Source organism: Monodelphis domestica, chromosome 4 (genome assembly GCF_027887165.1).
Source record: "Monodelphis domestica isolate mMonDom1 chromosome 4, mMonDom1.pri, whole genome shotgun sequence".
NCBI lineage: Eukaryota > Metazoa > Chordata > Mammalia > Didelphimorphia > Didelphidae > Monodelphis > Monodelphis domestica.
Window position 1 is genome coordinate 223616191 of NC_077230.1, and position 23105 is coordinate 223639295.

The 23105-nt window shown below is 38.8% G+C and overlaps 1 protein-coding gene across 4 annotated transcripts in view; it reads right to left on the reverse strand.

The window, feature by feature from the left end:
• Positions 1-10983: 10983 nt before the first annotated feature.
• LOC100030199 (von Willebrand factor A domain-containing protein 5A) overlaps positions 10984-23105 on the reverse strand; it is a 35144-nt gene continuing 23022 nt past the window's right edge. For 2 of the 4 annotated variants that reach the window (XM_007494596.3, XM_001379729.4), the window contains 9 exons: positions 18094-18173; positions 17426-17540; positions 16613-16777; positions 16297-16397; positions 15813-16051; positions 15066-15206; positions 13384-13505; positions 12908-13034; positions 10984-12261 (listed from right to left, as the gene is read on the reverse strand). In XM_007494596.3, coding sequence (XP_007494658.1) covers positions 12182-12261; positions 12908-13034; positions 13384-13505; positions 15066-15206; positions 15813-16051; positions 16297-16397; positions 16613-16777; positions 17426-17540; positions 18094-18173 — 1170 coding nt within the window. In that variant the 3' untranslated portion in view covers positions 10984-12181. Of the gene's footprint in view, positions 12262-12907; positions 13035-13383; positions 13506-15065; positions 15207-15687; positions 16052-16296; positions 16398-16612; positions 16778-17425; positions 17541-18093; positions 18174-23105 lie in introns of those variants that run through there. The other 2 variants (XR_008911280.1, XM_007494597.3) reach the window with 2 other exon arrangements.

The window sequence follows — 23105 nt, forward strand, 5'->3', positions numbered from 1 at the left end:
GGACCCCTACTCTACCCGTACATAAGACTGCTTTAGGAGAGAAAACTCCTTGCTAAACAATGAAAGTACTTGGACCCATGCTTATAATAAGGCAAGGAGTTCTTTGAGCCAGGCCTATTTTTAGAATTGATACAATGGGATGCTAGGTACCTAAAAGGGTTGGGCAAGTTTTCTCTTGATGAGATTAGTTGACTCAGCTGTGTTTTCTCTCGTTCAGACTTACTGAGGAGATTGGTCGACTTGGCAGGAATTTAGATGGGCAGTCCTTTGGAAAGTGTCTACAGTGATTGGTAGATGTAGAGACTTAGGGGAGGTGACATGGGAGAAAAACCCCTATATAAGAAAAAGCAGAATCTCTTGAGGAGATATCCTTTTGGAGAAATCCTTTTGGAGGATCTCTGATGAGAGTCACTTGGGAAGAATCTCTTGAGAGAGGCTCTAGAGAAGGGAAGCTCTTGGAGGACAATCTCTAAGGAGGTCTCGCTGGAGCTCTCTCTGGTGAAGTCAGCTGAGATGGAGCTGGCCTGGTGTCACTAGAATCCTTGTTTAGGCAGACCTTGTGGTGAGTGTTAAAAGACTGATTGACTGATTCTCTCTCTTAAGACTCAGGTCTAGGCCATATTGGCTTGAGGCCCTTCATAATTATTCCTTTCCTACTCTTTCTCTCTTTCTCTAATTCCTCATTATATTATTAATTAAAAATCTCTATAAAACCCAGTTGACTTGGGTATTTGAATAATTGGGAATATTTCCCTGGCGACCACCTTATATTTGATTTAAAAACCAAGACACTGTAGTGAAACATATTTTCTGCGGTCAAATTTACTCACCCTCTCTTATATATATCACAATTTATATCTTCCACTATTTTAATCACTACAGTTTAAGACCTCAACCATTTTAAATCTAACACAGGCAATTTTGGAGGTCACCAATTGCCACGGGCAAAGTCCACCCTTGCTCATGACTCCAGAGTTTCCTGACAGGTGACAAACGATCAGTCAAAAAATAACAAACGGAAGACAGCTTACTCATTACGGCCATGGGACTGCTTTGTATCTGATAGCTGCTTCTTCATTCCCAAGCCTGGTGAGTATTTTTTTATACCCATTTTCTTGGCACACAGATACATAACCTAACACACATGTCCAAAAAGAGATAATTAGAAAAGTGATACATTAACTTTTAACAAATCACTTGATTAACATTCTATATTCTTATATTGTGATTACAGACAGAATAAAAGGCTGCACACAAGAGAAATGATTTTGTCACAGGTGGTTTAACTTTCTCATTACCCTGTGAGAAGTTTTGAGCTTAGAAACAATCAAGGAAAATTACTTATTGCTTTTAATAAAATGGAATAATTAATCAACAGTTCTTAAAAGACAATTCAACAATCATATCATTGAGGTTGAGGGGTACGGAAACACAATTCAGATTTCATATTAGACTGGTCATTTCTCAGGGTTCACTAGGGAGTTCCTGAGTTACTGATTTGTGTAATCGAGTCACTGAGGCATATTGAAGCTTAATGTACTTGTACTTATTGTTTGGGCCTCTATGATTGATTTGTGTGCTGGCTTCATGAGAATAGGTTTCTGTGAGTAGGAAAGTTTTGGGCTTGGCCTGTAGCTGTGGTTTCACTGGGGATTATGTACCTAAGTAAAAGTTAACCCATGATAGTCTTTTGGGATTGGGTTTGAGGGTCTGATTTTTTGGTGATGTTTTAGAGAAATAGGGTACAGGTATTTTGCTCTTGCATTATTCCTTCTTAGAGTAAGGAGAATAGTAATCATGTCAATTCATAGGTAAGGGGTATTGATGAGAGAGGTAATCTAAGGGGGTCTGAGTAGGCAGTCATATCTTACCAAGGACCACTTTGTGGCCTTCTTAGCTACCACGCATGATGACTCTGTCAAGGTGTCATGGCCTAATGGCTCCCAACAACCAATAATCCTCAGAATGAAAATGGAAAACAGTGGCCATTAAAGAATCCATAATTGGATCCCAATAATCCTGAGGACTATGTGAGGTTGTGGGATTGATGAAAGCTTCCCTAAAAGGAAAGAGGGTCTACTCTATTTACCCAGAAAATTGGCATAAATTTGAATATGTTTCTTGAGAAGATAATGAGCATCTCAACCAGTTTTATGATCGAGTATGCACAGCATCTAAGAGATATATAGTTTTATATCTCATTAAACCCACTGATGCTGATATTATGTCATCATTTTATGTCACACTCCTTCCTAAAAATGAGACTATTTCCACAAGCATTGTCCAAACTGGTCTATTATGAATTTAAAGCAATTGAAATGTATAGCTGCATAAGTTTTTGAAGGATGTTAAAGAGAGGAAAAGGAGAAGCTAGAAAAAAAAATTAAACAAGACAGGGAAAACAAAACATCTGCCTTAGCTCCTAATTTATCTGCAGTTGAGGAACTTATAGCTGCTTTAGGAGAAGTCACTAAGATTCTGACAACTGGTAATGCCCCCAAAGCTAGAGGGTTTTGTTTTTATAAAGTCTGTTTATAAAGTCTGTTTAGTTATAGTAGACCAACTCACTAGATGTATAGAAGCCTTCCCTGGTCCTTGTGCCAAATGAGCTTTTGTGGCTAAAATGCTTTGGTTCTGTTTTATCACACATTTATTCTTGTTTGGGAATTATTCCCAAATTCCATACACCTTACCATCCCCAGAGCTCAGGCCAGTTTGAACACATGAATAGAGAATTTAAACTATAATTGACACACTATACACTGAGATTCATTTGAAATGGCCTGAGATTCTCCCTTTCTCCTTATTCTACCTGTACAACAGACCTAGGGGAGATCTACATGTCTCTCTGTTTGAAATGCTTTTTTGGATATCCCCCTATTCAGGATAAACCTTTTCCCTCTGTATATACCTCAATCCTAGGGAAGAACATCTTTGTCATTTATATATAGGAATTACAGGTCAGATTATGTGAATTTCACAACTCTGGAGCAACAGTACAGGCAGGATCCTGTACTTCTCATGCCATGATTCACACCCAGGACACAAGCTGTTTATTAAAAAAAAAAAACTATCAGTAAACTGTTGGGACTGAGTCGACTTGGGAGGGTCCCTTATAAATGTTACTGTCTACACCAACTGCCATCAAAATTGGGAGAAGGATTCTTGGATTCATTGCTCTCAGATAAAACCAGTACTATCTATTGCCATTGATAAAGCATATACTGCAGCTTTCATTGTACATGATTGACTTTTTAAAAATGTTTATTCTTATCTTTCTATGATTAAGGATTTATAGATAAACCTAATTTAGCTTACTCTGTTTAAAAATGCTACCTTCATTTGGTGCTATTTTGTTCTCAGCATTGTCATATTCTATTTTCCTCATTTTCCCTCTTCTGTTGACCTGACTAAGGAAGTTATTATTAGGGTCTATAGCCAAATAGGATATACTCTATACCAGTGATGGTGAACCTTTTAGAGACTGAGTACCATGCCCCTCCCCAGACCACATGCTGTACCTGTCCCCCTACCTAGTGCCAGGTGTGCTCCATTCCCCCCCCTTTACCTCACAGAGGGGAAGGAGGAAGCGCTCCCATTGGGCTGCTGGGTGGAGGGGTAGATGAAGTGACAAATGTCCTCAGGGAATGTAGAAAGGGGGAGGGTAGTGTTTCTTCCCATTGGGAAAAAATGTCATTAGGCACAGTAGAGAAGGGGAAGGGAACAGCTCCACCTGGGTCCCTCTGCCTTTCTAATAAGGAACAACTCTGAAGGCAAGGAAAGGGCAGTCCTTGTGCCCACAGAGAGTGCTTTGCATGCCATCTTTGGCACAAGCATATAATTGAAAATTTTTTACCCTAAAAAATTTCCAAGGAGCCCACTGACTTCCTGTCATTACATACTTCCTGTAGACAGAGGATATTAGCGAGTGGGTGGTCCTCTTGGGACTCTTTCTTGAGCTTGCAGCTAGCATGGTGGCAGTGGTAAGTGAAGCATGGGGATATTAAATGGGCTAATCAGCCATAGGAACATGGATTTTTATTTTTGTATCCTCTTTATTTCTTGATTTCTAATGATCATTAATAAATCTCCAAAAATATAACATTTTTATTTATATTAATTTTAATTTTTACAGTTTTTGGCAACCAGAAGGAATGAGAAAAACTCTCAATTTCTTTCTTTTTTTTTAAGATAGCCTAGATAAATTTTAAGCCACGTTTCTCCTGCCAAAGCTTTTCACCCATCCCACCCACCCACCCTCTCTTTCGAGCTGCTGCCCTGCTCCTGTCAGTTTGTATGTTTGTTTGCTTGTTTTCTTTCCCTACTTTTTGCCTAGTAGCCCTCCCTACTGGCCAAGCTATTTTTAGCCAGGGGACTCTTGGAGCCGCTTCTCTCACCCATCTACTTGAGACCATGTTCCTTAGTTCCTTGCTGCTGCCTCTGGCATTGCTGTTGCTGATATTGCCTGTTCCTACTTTTGAATCCTCCTCATGATCTCTGTCCCCAGCCTAGCTTCAGCCCCAGACCTGTTGGGCTGCTGGGAGCTGCAGCTGTGTCTTCAGAATCACAAACTAGCTGGTAAAAACTGAGGTGTATTTTCCTTAGGCAATAATTAGCCTCCTAATTCCCTCTCCACGTGGCTGGGTAAACTAACGTTTTACCTCAGTGGGGAAGGGAAAAAGGAAGTTACTCTTCCAAACTGGAAGTAAATTATAAGCATGACTCATTCTATGAAAGTGCAACAATGCATTACCTATTTCAAACAGCTTCCAGCTTTAGGATATTTTTTCATGAGTGTACTAATCCTTTAATTTATCTTGCCTAAGATTCAGGGGACAAAACTCATCTCCCTACAACCCTTTGCCATTTGGGCCTGCCCAGTCTCTAAGATTCATTCAATTTGGGATTCCTACTCACCATGTTCATTGAGGAATTCTCCCTCACTGGGGGAGAACCAAAAAATCTGACAAAAGGAATCTGGATGGATAGAGAAAGGAACTTTAAAGAGACTGGAAGTGAAAATTTTAAGTCTTTTCAGATTTCATTGTTTTATGAAAGTCTCTGTATTTTATTGTATTTTGCTGATTGTCTGCTTTAAGATTTAATTTTGTTGTTTTAAGTTCATATATTAATGTATTCAATACTATTCTGTTACATTGAATCATTTTTGCCTAGTAGTCCTCCCTACTGGCCAAGCTATTTTTAGCCACTTCTTTCACCCATCTATTTGAGCCCATGTTCCTTAGTTCCTTGCTGCTGGCATTGCTGTTGCTGATACTGCCTGCTCCTACTCCTAAATCCTCCTCCTGATCTCTGTCCCCAGCCTAGCCCCAGCTCCAGACCTGTTGGACTGCTGGGAGCTGCAGCTGTGTCTTCAGAATCACAAACTAACTGGTAAAAACTGAGGTGTATTTTCCTTAGGCAATGATTAGCCTCCTAACTCCCTACTACTGTGTTTTAACTATTGATATATTCTGTTACCTTTCCCCTATAACTATACTGAACAAATATTATTGAATAAGCCCATATAAAAACAGCTTTTTATTCCATTTTGGCTTTGTACATTGTCACACAGATGGATGGACTCCATCAACCTGGTTAACAACCTTTGGTAAATTTAATGAACTAAATATCTCAAATTGATTTTAAGGGGTCTTTAGACATGATTTAAAAGAAAAGAAAAGCAATAATAAAAACAAGGAAAAAATCAGTAATTCAATGTGTTCTCGAAAAACAGAATCCATTTGTCTATGGATTATTATCTCCAGTGCATATGATAGGGTACAGTCAATCAATCTCAACAGAAGATGCTTTCTTCACATGTGAGCAATGAATCCAAGAGTTCTTCTCTCCAACCTTTATAGATGTTGGAGTAGTTAACAATATTTGGAATGGTCCTTCCCACGAAGACTGGGTTGCTCTAGTATACTTGAAATTTTTAATATAAACTTTATCTCCTGGGTTCAGGTCGTGAAGAGAAAAATCTAGTGTTCTGGCTTGTACTGCAGCTCCGGATTCATGAAGTTCACGCAGTTTGTGCTGTAACTCTGTATATAGGAAGCAATAGTAGTATCTCCACCTAATAGTGATGTATATACAGGGGGAAAAAGGTTTATCCTGTATAGGTGGATGTCCAAAAAGCATCTCAAATGGTGAGATGTGTAGGTCTCATCTAGGCCTGCTTCTAAGATAAAATAGAGCCAGAGGGAGAATTTCAGACCATTTTAAATGTGTCTCAGTGCATAATTTTCCAATCATAGTTTTAAGTTCTTTGTTCATCTTTTCCTACTATCTGGAGGGGAGACAAAACTGAAAAAGGTTAATTAACATCAACAAAATCAATACAATCTAAGAAGAACCACCAGTATTGAGATTTTCTTTAACATTTTTGATTTTGTAGTAATATAAGTTTAAAATACATTTGCTATAATATTAATGCATATCCAAAAAGCTTTAGACTATAAAAAATGATGCCATTGATTGTTTAAAAAAATTATGGGTCTTTGCTTAATGATTCTGTCTGATTCCAGTAGAAAGGAATACAAAGAGAGCCATTGCACAGTGCCAAAGAAGCACAAAGCTACTTGCATAGTGCCAATAGAGCACAAGTTCAAAGAAACCAAACCAATCCTATGTGGATTGATGACATTCTGTGCAAAGAGCTCAAGGACTTAATCGTGTGTGAAACTCGAGGTTGTGGCTGTTTAACATGAGTTAAATTCAGGTCTTCCTTGTACCACATACTCTATATAAAATATATGACATCTATTATTCTGGCTCCATCCTGGCTCCCATTTGCTCCTATAATCTAGTCCTTTTTCTCTCTTAGTGTATGGCAACTCCCTGTAGTCTTGGCTGCAAATGGGTAAGTGAAATATTACTGTATTTTGCCCTATAGACTTGTGAGATAGAAATTACTTTAATTGGGTCCTGATTCAAGGACCTGTTATAAATTTATTTTTCTTTTACTTAGAATTTTTACACATAAGACTTTGATAGTCTATATTTCATCCAGAAGTTATCTTTTCTTTTTTCTTTTGATTTTTTGATGTTTCTGATTTTCTCTTGCCAATTGATTCATATATCTCATAACTCAGCCATGCATCTCTAAGTGATCCCTGTGTTTTTCAACACCCTCTTTGGGGGGGTGGGGGGGTTGATGTATTATTATTCTAAAATGCAAAGTTTAAATTCTTTTTGAGAGTAATTTTAGGATATGAAACAGGCTACCTCTCTGAATCCAGAGAGTGAACTGTTTAGAGAAGGAACCATGAAGATTCCTCCACAGATGACACACTGCACCATGTGAATCTTAAAACTTCTCAGACTCTACTTCAGAAGATTTGATTAAGCTATTCCCCATTTTCTACAATGTAGGTACTTGGTCAGGAATGTATTGAGATCTTTTAAAATTATTCTACTCTGCTCAGACAGTGTCTTAGGGGAAGATAAAGTTGTAAACTCCTTACTGAACAATGAAAAGTCCCCAACTCATACTTATAGTGAAGCAAAAACCCTAAGCTCGGTGGTCTATTTTTAGATCTAATACAAAAGGGTACTAAGTACCTATAAAGGTTAAATTAATCACTAAAAGGTCAAGCAACTTACAAAAGACAAGCTTAACAAAAGAGATTTGAAATACTCAGAAGATATAATATACCCAGAGAAGGTGAGAACTAAAGAGTGATGAGAACTAAGACTGGGCAGTCCTGGGAAAAAGAGTCTACTGTGATTGGTAGATGTGAAAATTTAGGGGAGGTGACATCAGAGAAAAATCTCTTTAAAAGGAAGAGAAGGAACAAGTTCAGGGCAATTGAATTCAGCTACAATTTGAATTCAGTTTGGAGGCTAATTTCTGTTTGGAGTGGAAGAACCCAGTTGAAGACGATCTTGTGGTGAATGATAAAGACTGACTCGCTCTCCCTTAGGCTCAGGCCTAGGCCATTTGGCCTATTTCTCTTTTCTCTCTCTCTCTCTCTCTCTCTCTCTCGATCTCTCTCTCTCTTTCTCTCTCTCTCTCTCTCTCTCTCTCGATCTCTCTCTCTCTCTCTCTCTCTCTCTCTCTCTCTCTCTCTCTCTCTTCCCTTAATTCCTTCATTTATATTAATAAAAATCCCCATAAACCCCAACTGACTTGGGTATTTTTATATTTGGGAATTTTCCCATGGAGACCGCTTATTTTTTATTTAAATCAAGACACTAAAAATTATCTTTACAGTGTGGAAGAAACCTTTACAGTTTTGGCAATTCACAGTCTTAGAAACCACATTTTCATGGTTACAACCAGAAGGTAGAGTGAATTTTGGGATGTGGTGATTTGAAATGTGTGGGGTTGAATGCATTTTTGTGTATATACTCTTATACTGAAGGTGACTGCCCCCAACTGGCTTTTTGTCAATGAGCCTAGCAGTCATTTGTTTTGTTCTCTTTTCCTTTTATCCCCAAATTATTGTAATTTCAAAGTTTGTTATGTTTAAAAGATCCAGTGGAGAAACTAGTCTTCCATGGATCTCAGGGGGAGAATGTATAATTGAAAATCTGTTACCCTAAAAAAAGAATTACATTTCCCAGGAGCCCATTGACTTTCTATCATTATGTATTTCCTGTACAAAGAGGATATTAGTGAGTGGGCAGTCCTCATGGGCCTCTTTCTTAGGCTTGCAGCCAGCATGGTGGCTATGGTAAGCTAAGCATGAGGATTTTAAATGGGCTAATCAGCCATGGGCAAATGGACTTTTATTTTTGTATCCTCTTTATTCCTTGATTTCTAATGATCATTAATAAATCTACATAAATATAACATTTTTATTATTGATATTAATTTTAATTTTTATATTTGCCATCACTGCTCTAATCCAAGGTAAGGCCATTGGGCCTAATGGATTCTGGGTCTAGCACCAACTCCATTGGGTCTCTCTTTTATCATGGGTAACAATTCTAGTTGATATGAATGAGACTGCCACAATTTGCACCTCATGAGAGTCATATATTACCATATTACCAAATTAGCCATTTTTTTCCACTTTTGGTGTGTGTGTGTGTGTGTGTGTGTGTGTGTGTGTGTGTGTGCTACATCACTAGTGACAGGTAGAGCCCATCTACCTGGAAACAAGCACTATTATTAGTCTTTGTGGTATTCACTCCTCTTCCCCACTCCTACTCCCATTCACTGACCATTAAACCACCTTTGACTTGTATGTTAAGAGAGATAAGGGACTATTGGGTAATAGATACATGGAAGATTTTGTGAAATGTAAACTTACTATTCCATTCCCTATAACAACATTTTTCTTTGCTAAGATACTCCTCAGAAGGATAAAGGATGGACTACATAAATTCATATATATATATATATATATATATATATATATATATAAATTCATTTCACAAAGACAGATTTCTTATAGTTGATGACCCCTGGACAACTCTATGTCTGAAACTCCTAGCTTACTCACCTCTTCCCAAAGGGTGGTGTGGGACTTGTAGACTGGCCTACCACTACTATGGGTGCATGATTGTTTTACTGACTGGGTATAAAAGGCAGGGGCTAAGAGTCTGGGCATTTGGTAGCATACATAGAACAAGAGATATCTAGGTCTAATTCAGTGACTGCTTCCTCTGTAGCAGAGATTTTTCTGGGCTGCCATGCTCACTTTGGGGATGATGATTCTATTAGGAAAATCTCTACTGAGGCTGAGAAATTGGCTCAGGATACAGTTCAAACAATTTTTTTCAAAATTCTAAAGCTATCTCCTTCCTCTAGGAGGAGAATGACTCCTTCTCAAAAACAGTCATGCAAAACCATTTAGCTCTGGAGATGCTGACAGCTGTTTCTGGTGGTGCCTATGCTCTTATTAATCTTCTTGTTCTTACATAAATATGCTAGGGGAAATGGTTACAACTGTCCATGAACTCCAAATAATTATGAGTGACACTCAACAAATCACAAGAGAGACCCATGTAATATCTGATGGTGCATGGTGAAACTCTTGTGGGAGTCTGTGGTTAGATTGTGCCACAGTATATCTGTCTCTGTGTATATTGTTATGTTTCTGCTCCTTTCACTCTGCATCAATTCCTGGTGGTCATTCCAGTTCACATGAATTCCTCCAGTTCATTATTCCTTTGAGCACAGTAGTATTTCATCACCAACAGATACCACAATTTATTTAGCCATTTCCCAATCAAAGGGCATCCCCCCATTTTCCAATTTTTTGCACCCACAAAGAGTGCTGCTATAAGTATTTTTGTCCAGGTCCTTTTCCTTATTATCTCCTTGGGGTACAAACCCAGCGGTGTTATGGCTGGATCAAAAGGCAGACAGTCTTTTATCACCCTTTGGGCATAGTTCCAAATTGCCATCCAGAAAGGTTGGATCAATTCACAACTCCACCAAAAATGCATTAATGTCCCAATTTTGCCACATCCTCTCCAACATTTATTACTTTCCTTTGCTGACATGTTAGCCAGCCAGCTAGGTGTGAGGCGATACCTCAGAGTTGTTTTGATTTGCATTTCTCTAATTATAAGGTATTTAGAACATAAAGATTTTAAAAGATTGCTCAATATTACTTAGCCTTAGGAAAGTTCTAAGTAAATAATAAATGAAATAGGCTCAAGTCAGGGCTGTGTAACCACCATTAAACTCTGAGAATATTCTCCCAATCCCAAAATAAATAGGGAGATTTTTAAGTACTATAAGTCATTCCCATCACTCTTTCTCTTCCAGCAGTCTCTTGAATTGTGGTCTTATCTAGACACTCCTAGGAAGACACTGCTGAATGAATCCCCAACTCAAGGAAATTGGGGTAGATTAGGGGGTACTACTTGTAGTGATTGGATATCTGGGCAGAGGATGAGAAAAAGAGGAAGTGTTGGAGTGAGCCCACTGGGAAAAGCCAGCAATCAGGATAGCAGATTAGGGGTATAAGGACCAAGAAAGGCACTGTAATTAGATGGAAGAAAATACCAGATACAACAGTATTAATAGGCAAGTCTTTTTATTTTGGCTACTAGAAAAGAGTAAATAACATGTTTCTGAAAAGCTTACGTATCCATGATGAAACAAGTGAGGCTATTAGGGCCTGATCATAACTGCAGAGAGGCCTTTTCCTTCATTTCAGAGAAAAGTAGATATTGATCTATTACTACTATTACTACTACCACAACTACTCAGCAGAGAACAGGGAATAAAAGCAAAGGTCCTTCAGCTCAGAGTCAAAGATCTCCACCTCCATGTCCACAGAGAAATCACTGTTTCCCACAGATTGCAACATGAGCACATCAGTGCTTGTAGAGGATGTAAAGGCCTCACATAGAATCACAATGGTCCAGTGCAATTTGACCTGTGGGTGGGAGGGTTTAAGTATCTCTTCCCAATCTCTGTCCCTAGAATTAGCTTCCTGGATTTGGAGTCTTTATTCACCAGCTTTGTTCGGGTAGTATGCAAATAAAGTTTTAGAAGAATTTTTTAAAAGTCATTTAATACAAGCAGTTTTAATTCTGTTATATAATAACACATTAGACACATGTCCTACTCCCATTTTTTCATTCTCTCCTCAAGTCCAATATCTATCTGCACATAGGTTAAAGACACTTCAAACTAGGTCCTTCATTTCACATTTTAAAAGAATGGAGGAATCATTCTGCCTTTAATATGCTTTGAAATATTCTAAAGGAGCAAGGAAAAAAGATATACTAATAACTGCCTTCCCCCAAATTGGAACTTCATGGGTTCATGCAATGACACAAATTCTGATAACCACAAAGAATGAAAATGTAGAGTATGTGGGTGCTTAGAAAAATTTGTGGAATTGAAAGAATCCTTTCACAATTGTCCCTGTTGCTATTTCATGCTCCTATCTCCCCAGATTATTTTTATTTATTTGTACATATTTTGGAATTTGCTGATCTGTAAACTTCTTGCTTTCCCCAGAAGAATGCAAGCTGCTTGGGTGAGGGGACTATCATTTTTGTCTCTGTAATGCTAGCTCCTAGCAGTGTCCAGCCCAGAGCAGGGCACTAAAGAAATACCTGAATTAAAACAAACTGTATCTGACTGACTACTTCCTATGGGAAATGAGCCATAACTGGGAAGGGAAGCACACCAAGAGCTCTCAGCAGCAGAGAGGCTAAGGAGAAGGAGCCAGAGATAAACTCTTAAAATCTTCCATCTCTACTCTCACAGGCCAAAGACTGCAGGATCCACAGAGGATTTCAGAAGAGCATTGGCAGCTTCAATACATTCACCCAGGGAGGAGTCTGCAAACACAAGAAGATGGATGAGAAGACTAGTTGCTGGAAAAGCAGGGAAGTGGGTTCTCTTCCCCAGCCTGTAGCATATTTCCTTTCATCCCTCCTTCCTTTAGTCATTCTTTCTCCCCTTCTGTCCTCCCCCAACCATTTCTATCTCCAGCAAACATCCAGTCAGCATTCACTATGCTTAACAGAAGGTGCTGTATCAGGCAGGCTGTCTACCCCAAGTCATGCTCTTTTCCTCTCTCTGCATCTCCTAAATTCTCCTGTCACCTTCCTGGGTCCCACAAACACTTCTGAGGTAAATATTCTTGAAGCCAGAGGAGCAAATAGCTCCAAGATCAGTCTTGGGCTCATCTATGGGGCTAAAGTAGGAAGGATGCAGGCAGCCAGCCTGACAGAAGAAATGTGAAGACAGGCAAGGCCACTCTGTCTAAAACTCTTGCTATCCCACTGCCATTTCCCATTGGTATTTACAACCGGCTTCTCCTGTCCCCTCTAGGTCCCTCATGATCTGAGTCATTCCTCTGGTCAAGAGACCAAAAAGGGGGAGCAGAAGGGAATCAGAGGATCAGTCTTCCATCTCTCACCCTACACAGACTAATGAGGGAGTATAATAGTAAAGTCTCCTGATTGATGAAGAAATGCTTACCAGAATGAGCCTGGATCCATGCCACAGCCTTCTTTTCCAGAAGTTCCCATTCTTCTCTCTGGCCCCAAAAGCTGCTGTGCAGCCACAGCACAGCCAAGATAGTGGCCCAGCTTGGGACATCTTTACTCTGGAGGATATACAGAACCCAAGCCCTAGTGTCAGGGTACCCCAGAAAGGAGCAGACAATCCTTTGCCTGACTCCTGGCCCAATCACAGCTAAAGAAATAACTGATCCCAGAGAGAATATCTATCTCTCCTTCCTGGTCCCTTTCTGAGCACCTAAACTTAAGAAACTACACTAAGCTGTAAGTCCCAGAAAGGGTTTCCATCAACCTCTCTCATTCACAGACCCCATGTCTGTAGGCACTGACTCCCATCATTCTGCCCAGAGGGGGGTTGTTCTCCCTCACTCCCTCTCTCTTCTATTTCCCTCTCCACACCCCTCACCCTTTCCCCTCCCCTCTCTGGAGTCTCACCTGATCAGGCAATGCAGCCAGTGCAGCCTGAACACTCACACCCAGGACTGAAGTCAGAGCTTCATCCAGTTCCCAGGAACCATCTGCCTTCTGGAGGGAAATCAGCTGTAGAAGTGGAGACTCTGGAGGGGATGGAAGTGAAGGGGAAAAAATATTAAATTATACTATCACACATAAGCTCATGGCAACTGAGGGGAGATGTCATTCTGTAAACATGTGATAGACACAAAGCAGGCTACATTAGGAGGGGGATATAGAAGGGGCCCTTGTGCTATCTCTGGTTTGAGAGCCCTCAGGTTTCATGTCCCAGGGGCCTAAGTCAGCACCAACCACCACCAACTTCCCAAGGCTTTGTTGGGTTCCAGAAGGGCCATGGCACTCATGAATGCCACAGGGAGCCAGACCAAAGGATCTCTCTACCAGGAAAGAAATGCTTGTTAAAAGTTAATGAAGAAAATACTTCATGTAGACATTGAAAATTATTTTGTGTTCTTTTAAAATGTTCTGGTATAGTTTGGATTAGAAACTGAGCTCTTAAAAGAAATTAGAAGAAACAACACAAAGCACAATGAATAGTCTTGATCATGAAAACTAAAAGGAATGGTAAAAGAGCACATATGGAGGTAAAAGGAATTTTTCAGTGTGAGAATATACCATCCATCTTTCTTCCTTTCTCCCAATGCCAATATATATCCATTCATGAAATGAGAAATAATTTGCCTACGAGAAGAGAAGGTAAAAATGCTGGCAGAATGCTTTTTGACTCTCCAGCTTATCACAGAGAATGAAATATTCTCAGAAAGGATGGAGGCTCCTTTCTTGGGAGTAGAATATTGCACATATTGCCAAGCACATTTATTGTATTGATTGATTATCTTTTGTTACAATATAAAGGACAGAAAGAGAAGAACAAAGAGGATATAAAGACATAAAGAAATGAAAGTGATCTAAAAACAAGTGATATCAGTAATTTTTTAAAATTCTCACCTTCTGTCTTAGAATCAATATTATGTATTAGTTCCAAGGCAGAAAAGCAGTAAGGACTTTGGCAAAAAGGCAATGGGGGTTAAGTAATTTGCCCATGTTACTTTTCTTCTTAATAAACTCCACTGATTCCTTATAAGCTCACATATCAAATACTTAGGAGCACTACAGATGCCTCTATAATAGCAGATCCTAGAAAAGGATGTAGCTGTTTGATGCCAATCTGCTTAAACAAGATTCCTCTCCTAGAGTCATAAAATCCAGAGAAGAATGGAACAGAGAAGAGAGAGGGAGAAAGAGCTGATGCTCAGACACCAGGAGGAGTAGATGTTTGTGGGAAAATGATCGAAGTGCCTAGAGAACAAGGGAGCAAAGCAAGACCCATAGTAGCAATATGGAAACAAAATGAGTTCCTTTAATTACCTAGTTATTTTTTAGAGGTAAAGCCTCAAAGAAGGAATAGTTTGGAACAAGAGTTTCGTGGTGCAAAAAGGGTAAAACAAAATTCAGCTAGCCTCATCACTATAGGATTTCAAATCTCTGCTGTCTGGGGTAATTTGGGTGAGCTGAACATTTTAAAAGAAGACTTCCCTGAAGTTGTACACATTGCAGATTTTGTTTTAAAAGAGAGAGTAGGTAGTATTAGAAAATGCTATCAGTGGAATAAATCAAAAGAAAACTTTAAGAAGGAATCTTACCATTGTCAGATAGTGTGAAAGGGTCATCATCATCACATTCATCACTCACAAAATAAGGCACACAGTGATCTGCACTAAGAAGACTCCTGACAGCACTTCTAGGTAAATCAGCCAGAGGGACACCAATATTTTTCTGAGGAACTGAAACCCAGTAAACAGGAATTCAGATCTGAATTGTCTCAGTAGCTCTGAGCCAGGAATTCCAGAGGAAGGGGATACTATTCTTTTAGGGATATGGGCGCTGGCATACTTTCTCTCTCTAATTATAAGATCCTCTCCTAAGTGCTTCTGTTATGGCAGTTCTCAAACTGGTCCCTATGCCAATTGTTCAAATGAGTTCCTGAGCTCCTCTTGTCAGATAATACCCATTTACCTGTCACCTACACATCATTTGACATCCATCTATGTAACTGCAGTATATGGAATACAGGAATAAAATAGCTGCAATTCTATCAATTATGACTGTTTCAATCTATAAGATTTTTTGCTTAATATTTACTGATCCCCTTTATTTCTTTCTTGTCTAATATTTCCATGTCCATTCTATCCAAATGATGCTTTTCTCCTCCCATCCCAGAAGGAAGGTTACTCCAATATCAAAATATCAAAACACCACATAAGATTTCTAGACATTAAAGTGCAGATAATACCATCGTGATCCTTTTATTTCTAGAGTATAAGTCAAGGAGCTCAAATCCACTAGCGTATTCTAGAGGGATTTAAAGGAATGGGGATCCTGGTTCTGACCTCCCAGAAACTTTCTCCCATCATGACATCTATGAGCCAATGGAATATCCCTCTGAGTTAGGGGCCCCTGAATGGGCTCGTTGAGCTCCTTATTGATAGCAATGTAGGCTGTGTGAGGGGAGACAACTCCTGACTGGAGGCTGATATCCACCACTTTTTTCTTCTCTTCTGCAGCATCCTGTGAACTTCTTTCTAGGGTCTGGATCAAGGACTTGGCAGCCAGGCGGTGAATGGTAAGTCTGGAAATGAAAGAATCTTCTGAGCTACTTATGCAGACCTTGTCAGGCAATCTTAACCCTTAATTCCACAGAGTTCCCTCAATAACCAAGGAAAGCAGGTAAGAAAAAAGGGAAGAGAAAGATTACTGAAAAGGGGTGAAGGAGAAGCCTTAAGAACAAGCAAGGCAGGAGAAAAAATAAGGGGTGTGTGTGTGTGTGTGTGTGTGTGTGTGTGTGTGTGTGTGTGTGTATGTGAGGATTCTTACTTGTCATCTGCTTTGGGATCCAAGGAGAATGGCACTGTGCTCCTGACAATATTACCACAGAGTGTGTACTGAAGACATACCTCACCTGCTGCTCCTTTGGGCTAAATAAGATAAGCAAAGAAATCAGGAAGTAGACAGTCCATTAAGGGAAGGAGGGAAATACCAGGATGGAAAGGAAATTAGAGTGCTCATTTCTCCCCTACACATGCCATCCTCTTGATAACCCCACAAGTGCACTCATTGGTAGAAAAAGAAGACAGTGTTTGGACATTAGCTACCACAACTATAGTATATAAAAGTAAGAATGTGGACTTACTGCATTGGTCCCTTTCAATTGGGCATAGACAATTAACCTCTGACCATGGAAGATCATAGTAGGAGCTGGGGAGAGCAAGGTGGTCTCCACCCCAAGAGGTAGAGTCCAAGTAAAGGAGATATCCTGGACCACTGGCTGCAAGGCTCGCTTTAGGGACCGAAGAGCCTAGGGGAATAGAGTGGAAGCTACAGAACTTGAAGAAAAAGGCATTTCTAGATAAGTAGGTTTTAAAGGGAGAGGACCTGATGGGAAAGGTAATTAAGGGACATTGAGAAGAGATTTCCTCCTCTTGGTCATGTGACAAACTTGGTTTCAACCTTCTTCCAAATTCATGACTATATCACAGCTTTTTTCACCCATTTTTTTTTGGTCATAAAGATCAAAATTGGGGTAGTAGGATTCTTACATTAGAAAAATGAAGCTAAGTCCAAGTTGTAGAGCTAGAACCTCTAGGAAAGTAGGGAAAGGTCCTGGTCTCTGAGGCTAGACTTGGTCATTATACCTTCATGTTCATTTCCCTGAAGTACCTCTCTGTCATGACCAGAAAACCTCCTGGATCCCTCAGCACACAGTAAGGTCACCCTTGCTTCACAGACATCAGACTCAAGTGCTCTCAGATCTGGAGCTGCAAAGTCTCAAGATCCAGAAAGAGAAAGTTCCCACCTTTCCCACCCTCGCACATTTCCCTAGCACCTAGATACAAAATAATGCTAGAGTACAGGACATGGGAAAAAGGAAGTCTCCCTGCTCGGGTTGCTATTCTGGTGCCTCAGTCTAGAGCTGATGCTTTTCAAAAAAAGAGAACCATGCCACCTTGAGCTGCATTCTGTCCTTGTCCATGATGAATTCTGCAGTGCCTCCAGATGCCCGTGCAATGCCTTTAATAAGGCTGGTAGAAGCCCCTTCTCCAATTCCAAAAGAGAAACACCTATAAAAAGAGCAGAGTAGGCTGGTCAAAAAAGTTTTAGAACAAGTTTCCTGACTCCTGGTTCACTGGGGAAATAGAGTACAAATAGTTTAAGGGATGAGACCTGGTTAGGGATCAGAGTCCTTATTTAAGCACCAAGTTATCTACAGAACATAATCACAAAAACACAGATGGAGAGCTGGAAGGGATCTCTGAGACAATCTTGTCCAAACTTCTGAAGGTTAAAATTAATATCCAATAACTCCAAGTATTATATTTTATAAGATTTATTAATAATCACTTGAAGTAAAAGAAATAAAAAACAAAAAGTAAAAGCCTGAATAAAGACAAGTTTTCCCAGCCACGTTCTCTCAAACAGAGAGAGAGGGATGGGGTTACACACAAACTTTATCTCCAAAATGTAAGGATATAATGTGAGAATGAAAGTGGGATGCTGGGAATTGGAGTTCTGGGGAGCAGATTCTAATTATGTAATTCTCATTTTGCAGATGAAAAAACTGAGGCCTAGAGACATAGTAAATGAGTATCAGAAGCTGAATTCTGAAAATCATACCTGTGATTCTGGCTGTGGCGTTGAACTTCAGCAATGACCAAACCTGTATCACAAACTTCTCCATCTGTGAAGACAAAGAGCTGCAGAGGGAGACAAGAAGCCATGTATCCAGTTAGAGGCATGTCAGGCTCCTCAGCCTAGGGCTCTCCTGATCCAGCCCATGGCAGCTGCCCCACTATAGAGGAGGTCGCCTCACTATTATATTCCATGGTATTGTGGGGTCTACAAGGAGAGGTTCCATGGCCACTTGCCAGCAATGTTATAGATAAAATTTCAACTGGAATATGGATTATGACCTCTGAGGTAAATTTAAAGTTTAAGATCCTCTGGTTCTTGGACCTTTAGAAGGGAGGGTTGATTTAGAACTAGGACAGTAAGGAAAGAGGACAAGTGAGGGAATCTTGGAAGGGGTGAGGAGGACTGGAAAGAAATTGGACTCATGAGGAGGGATAGTACCAAAGGGAAGAGAGAGAGAGAGAGAGAGAGAGAGAGAGAGAGAGAGAGAGAGAGAGAGAGAGAGAGAGAGAGAGAGAGAGAGAGAGAGAGAGAGAGAAACTGAGGTAAAATAGGATAGAGGGAAATATATAACTAGAAATAATTTTGAATGTGAATGTAATGGATCCATAAAATGGAAACAAATAGTTAAATCAATAAGAGACCAAAACTCAACAATATATTGTTTATAAGAAATACATTTAAAAATGAGACACATGGGGGCAACTGGGTGGCCCAGTGGATTGAGAAGCAAACCTAGAGATGGGAGGTCCTGGGTTCAAATCTGACCTCAGACACTTCCTAGCTGGGTTAATCTGGGTAAGTCACTTAACCCCCATTGCCTAGCCCTTACCATTCTTCTGCCTTGGAACCAATATATAGTATCAATTCTAAGATGGAAGGTAAGGGATATATGTATATATGTATATATATATATATATATATATATATATATATTTACACATAGAATAAAAATAAAGGGCTAGAGCAGAATATATAATGCCTCATTGTTACAAAGAAAGCAGGGTTAGCCATCAGGATCTCTAAGAAAGTTAAAGTAAAGTAGATTTAATAAAATGATAAACCAGTAAATTATACTACGTTAAAAGGTTGCCCAGATAATGAAGCATTATCAATATTAAACACAGGTGCACCAAATGTTATGATATCCAGATTTTTTAAAGGGAAAGCTAAGTGAGTTACAAGTCAAAACAGATAACAAAACAATAACAATGGGAGACTTTAGCCTTACCCTTTTAGAACTACATAATGATAACTAAAAATAAATAGGAAAAAACATCAAGGAGATAAAGCGAATCTTATGGAAGCTAAATATGATAGATATCTGGAAAGAACTAAACAGGAATAGAAAGAACTGTACTTTTTTCTCAGAGCTACCTGGTAGCTTTAAAAATATTTACCATAGATTAGGGCATAAAAACATTATAGTTAAATGCAGAAAAGCAGAAATAGTTTTTATGAAAGAAATCAACAAAAAAAGAGTGAAGAAAACCAAATCACTAGCATTATATATGAAAAGGGGGAATATACTATTAATGAAGATGAAATCAAAGACATTATTAAGTTATTTTGCCTAAGTATGTGCCAACAAATTTAACACTATAAGTGAAATGGAAGAATATCTACTAAAATATAAACTGCCTAGAATAACAGAGGACCAAATAGAATATCTAACCTATTTTAGAAAAAAGAAATTGAACAAGCCAGAAAAGAACTTCCTAAGAAAAAGCATGGGGAGTGGGCCAATTTACAAATGAATTCTATTAAAATTTGAAGATCAACTAATTCCAATAATAAGTAAATTATTTAAAATAATAGGTAAAGAAGTAGTCCTACCAAATTCCTTTTATGAAACAAATAAGGTACTAACACACAATCCAAAAAGAGCAAAAACCCGGAAAGGTAATTATAGACCAATTTCAGTAATGAGTATTGTAAATGAAGTTTTTGAGAAGTGACAAATGCATCTGCAAAAAGAGAGATCAGAACTATGTGAAATGCCAATCAACTGAAATGGGGAGACAGTTCCATGGAATCTTGGGAAAAAGCAGTTAAGCAGCTTGAGCTGGCTGAAAAGGACTTCCTTCTCTGGATGTTGGATGAGAAGGTGGAAGACAAACTCTCTCTTTGGTCATTGATTGAGTGCTAAGAAGACTTTTGGGTTTAGCTCAGAAGAAACCCATCAGCCTTAGTGGTCAACATCTCCCCTTAGGGAAAGATAATGTTATTTCCTGAATTCGAATACATCTTAAAATCATGAATCAACAAGGATAACTTATAAAACAAGGGAGAGCTATTTTCCTTTCACTCCCTCCCCCTCACCTTATCTCCTCTATTCAAAAGAATAAAAGACCTTCTAGTAAAAAGATTTGATTGTGGGATTAGGGGAAACCTTTAAGCTTACCATTTCTGAGAAGAACATTTCAAAACAGTTGAAAGGGAATTGGAAGTAGTTTGCGGGGGAATGGGGGGGGGGGGGGAGGACTGCAAGATCTAGTCTTTCCCCTAGCTTGCTTCCTGGTGTTACTGCTTTAACATTTTCCCATTACCATAATTCCCCTAATAGCAGTATCTACTACAGTATGAAGGCAAAAATACCAAGTAAAATACTAGCTAGGACACTACAACAGAATATCACAATGTGATTGATTTATGTGACCAAAAAGGATTTATACCAGGAATGTAAGAATGGTTTAATATAAGGTGTTAAATTTATGATTGGACTGAATAATATTTTAGTTGGTCACCTGGGATTTAATTACTAAACCCCAAATGAATTATTAAAGTGAGAATGGAATTTATGGTAGTTTATTTTACAATAAAGAAGGAAGATATTAGAGAAGAGAGAAAGAGAAGAAAAAGAGATAGCTGCTCCAGCCTCCTCTGAGCCAGGCAGGAGTTCAGAGGTCCCAGTCAAGGGTATAGAATCTCAAGATGATGGGTCTCTCCAGAGGCTAGTGACTCCAGAAAGGCAAAGGGAAAGGGAGTCAGCATTTATACTCACCACATGTCAGTTCAAAGGAACAGGGTAACCAGGAAAAACAGGTCCAGTCAGCACTCTTCTAAATGAAGAATTATTCTCCACTCCAGTAGAACTGCCAATAGAACTCCAGCAGAAGTAGAAGTCCAAGTTGAACTTACAGAAGAACTGCCTTCAGGCCCTTGCCACTCTCTTTTAAAGACCTTTCTTCTCATGTCACTTCCCTTAATCTTTATGTCTACCAATTCACAGCCCATGCTCTGCTCTAGGACCACCCAGAAGGCAGTCAGTCCATTCTGATTTGTCACCCACTCTTTCACACATGGGTCACAGACCTCCCACTCAGTGTGTGAGATGGGTGTTTGTACCTTTTTTGATTAAATCCAAAATGGGCAGATTTCCATACTCATTAATTATCAAAACTATGTCATACTGGCTGAGAAATTGATACATAGATCAGTGGAACAGAGCATATATACAACAAGCAACAGTAAAAGATTATAATAAGAGTGTTTTTGACAAAAGTATATATCAAAGATTTTGGGATAAGAACTCATTATTTGGTAAAAATTCCTAGGACAAGGGAAAGAAGTTTGGTAAAATTACTTATAGATCAATAATTTACCCTGTTCTCTATGATAAGATCAAAATGGAACATGACTTAGACATAAAAGGAGATATAAGCAGATTAGAAGAACAGGGAACATATTACCTCTCAGATTTATAGATAGGACAAGAATTTATGAGTAAACAAGTGAGAGAATATTGTAAAACAACAAATGTATAATTCGGATTACATTAAATTAAAAAGGTACAAATAAAACCAATATAGCAAAGATTAGAAGGAAAGCAGAAAATTGGACAGTTTCTCAGATAGAGGTCAAATATATAGAGAATTTGGCAAATTTATAGGAGTAAGAGCCATCCTCCAATTGATAAATGTTTAAAAAATATGAACAGAGAATTTTTAGATGAAGAAATCAGAGCCTTATACAGGTATATGGAATAAAAGCTCTAAAGCACTGATTAGAGAAATTCAAAGCAAAGCAATTCTGAGATATTTTCTCAGACATATTTGGCTAAAAGGATAAAAGGGCAAAATGATATATGTTGCAGAGGATGGGGAGAAATGGTAGAAGTGTGAACTGATCCAAACATTTTGGAGACCAATTTGAAATTATGCCCAGAGTTATAAAAATCTGTATACCCTCATACTCAGCAATAACACTGTTGAGTCTATTATCTAAGGAGATGCAGAAAAAAGGAAAATAGCTTATACATTCCAAAATATTTGTAGCAGCTGTTTCTGTGGTGGCAAAGAACTAGAAATTAAGAGGATGTTCATCAATTGGGGAAAGGTTGAACAAACTTTTGTATATGATTATGATAGAATATTAATATGTCATAAGAAATGATGAATAGACTAAAATGTTTTGAAAGATATACATGAAATAATGAAAGTGGAAATGAATAGTCTTAAGAGAATATTATATACAGCTACAGAATTAATATTGGAAGAATAACTTATGAACATCCCCCTCCAGAGAAAGAAATGATAAATAGAAACATAAGAGATAATTTATGCATAGATTTTTCTTATGCCAGTTGATTTCTGCTATAGCACTGGGAAAGGAAGGAGTGGATTAGATATGTGGGGAAATTTTGTTTTAATTTCTTAATTTAAAAAAATCCTGTGATTCTTAAGAAAGTCACCTGAGGTAGTTTATTCTAGTGAAAAAGTGGCTGGATTTTTGGTTCACAAGGCCAGCATTCAAATCCAATTTCTGTCACTGATTACCTGTGTGAACTTTAGAAAGTCACTGAGTCTCTCCAGGTCTCAGTTGATTTACCAGTACGATGAAGGATTTGAACACAAGAACTTGTACAACTGGAAAGATCTTGAATTTATGACCCAAAGATTCTACAGAAACACCCAAATCCCTCCCAAGGGCTCTGGCTGCTGCCTTCAACCCATCCTGAAGTTCACCTGATCTCCCTCTCCTCCTGCTCAGAGTTG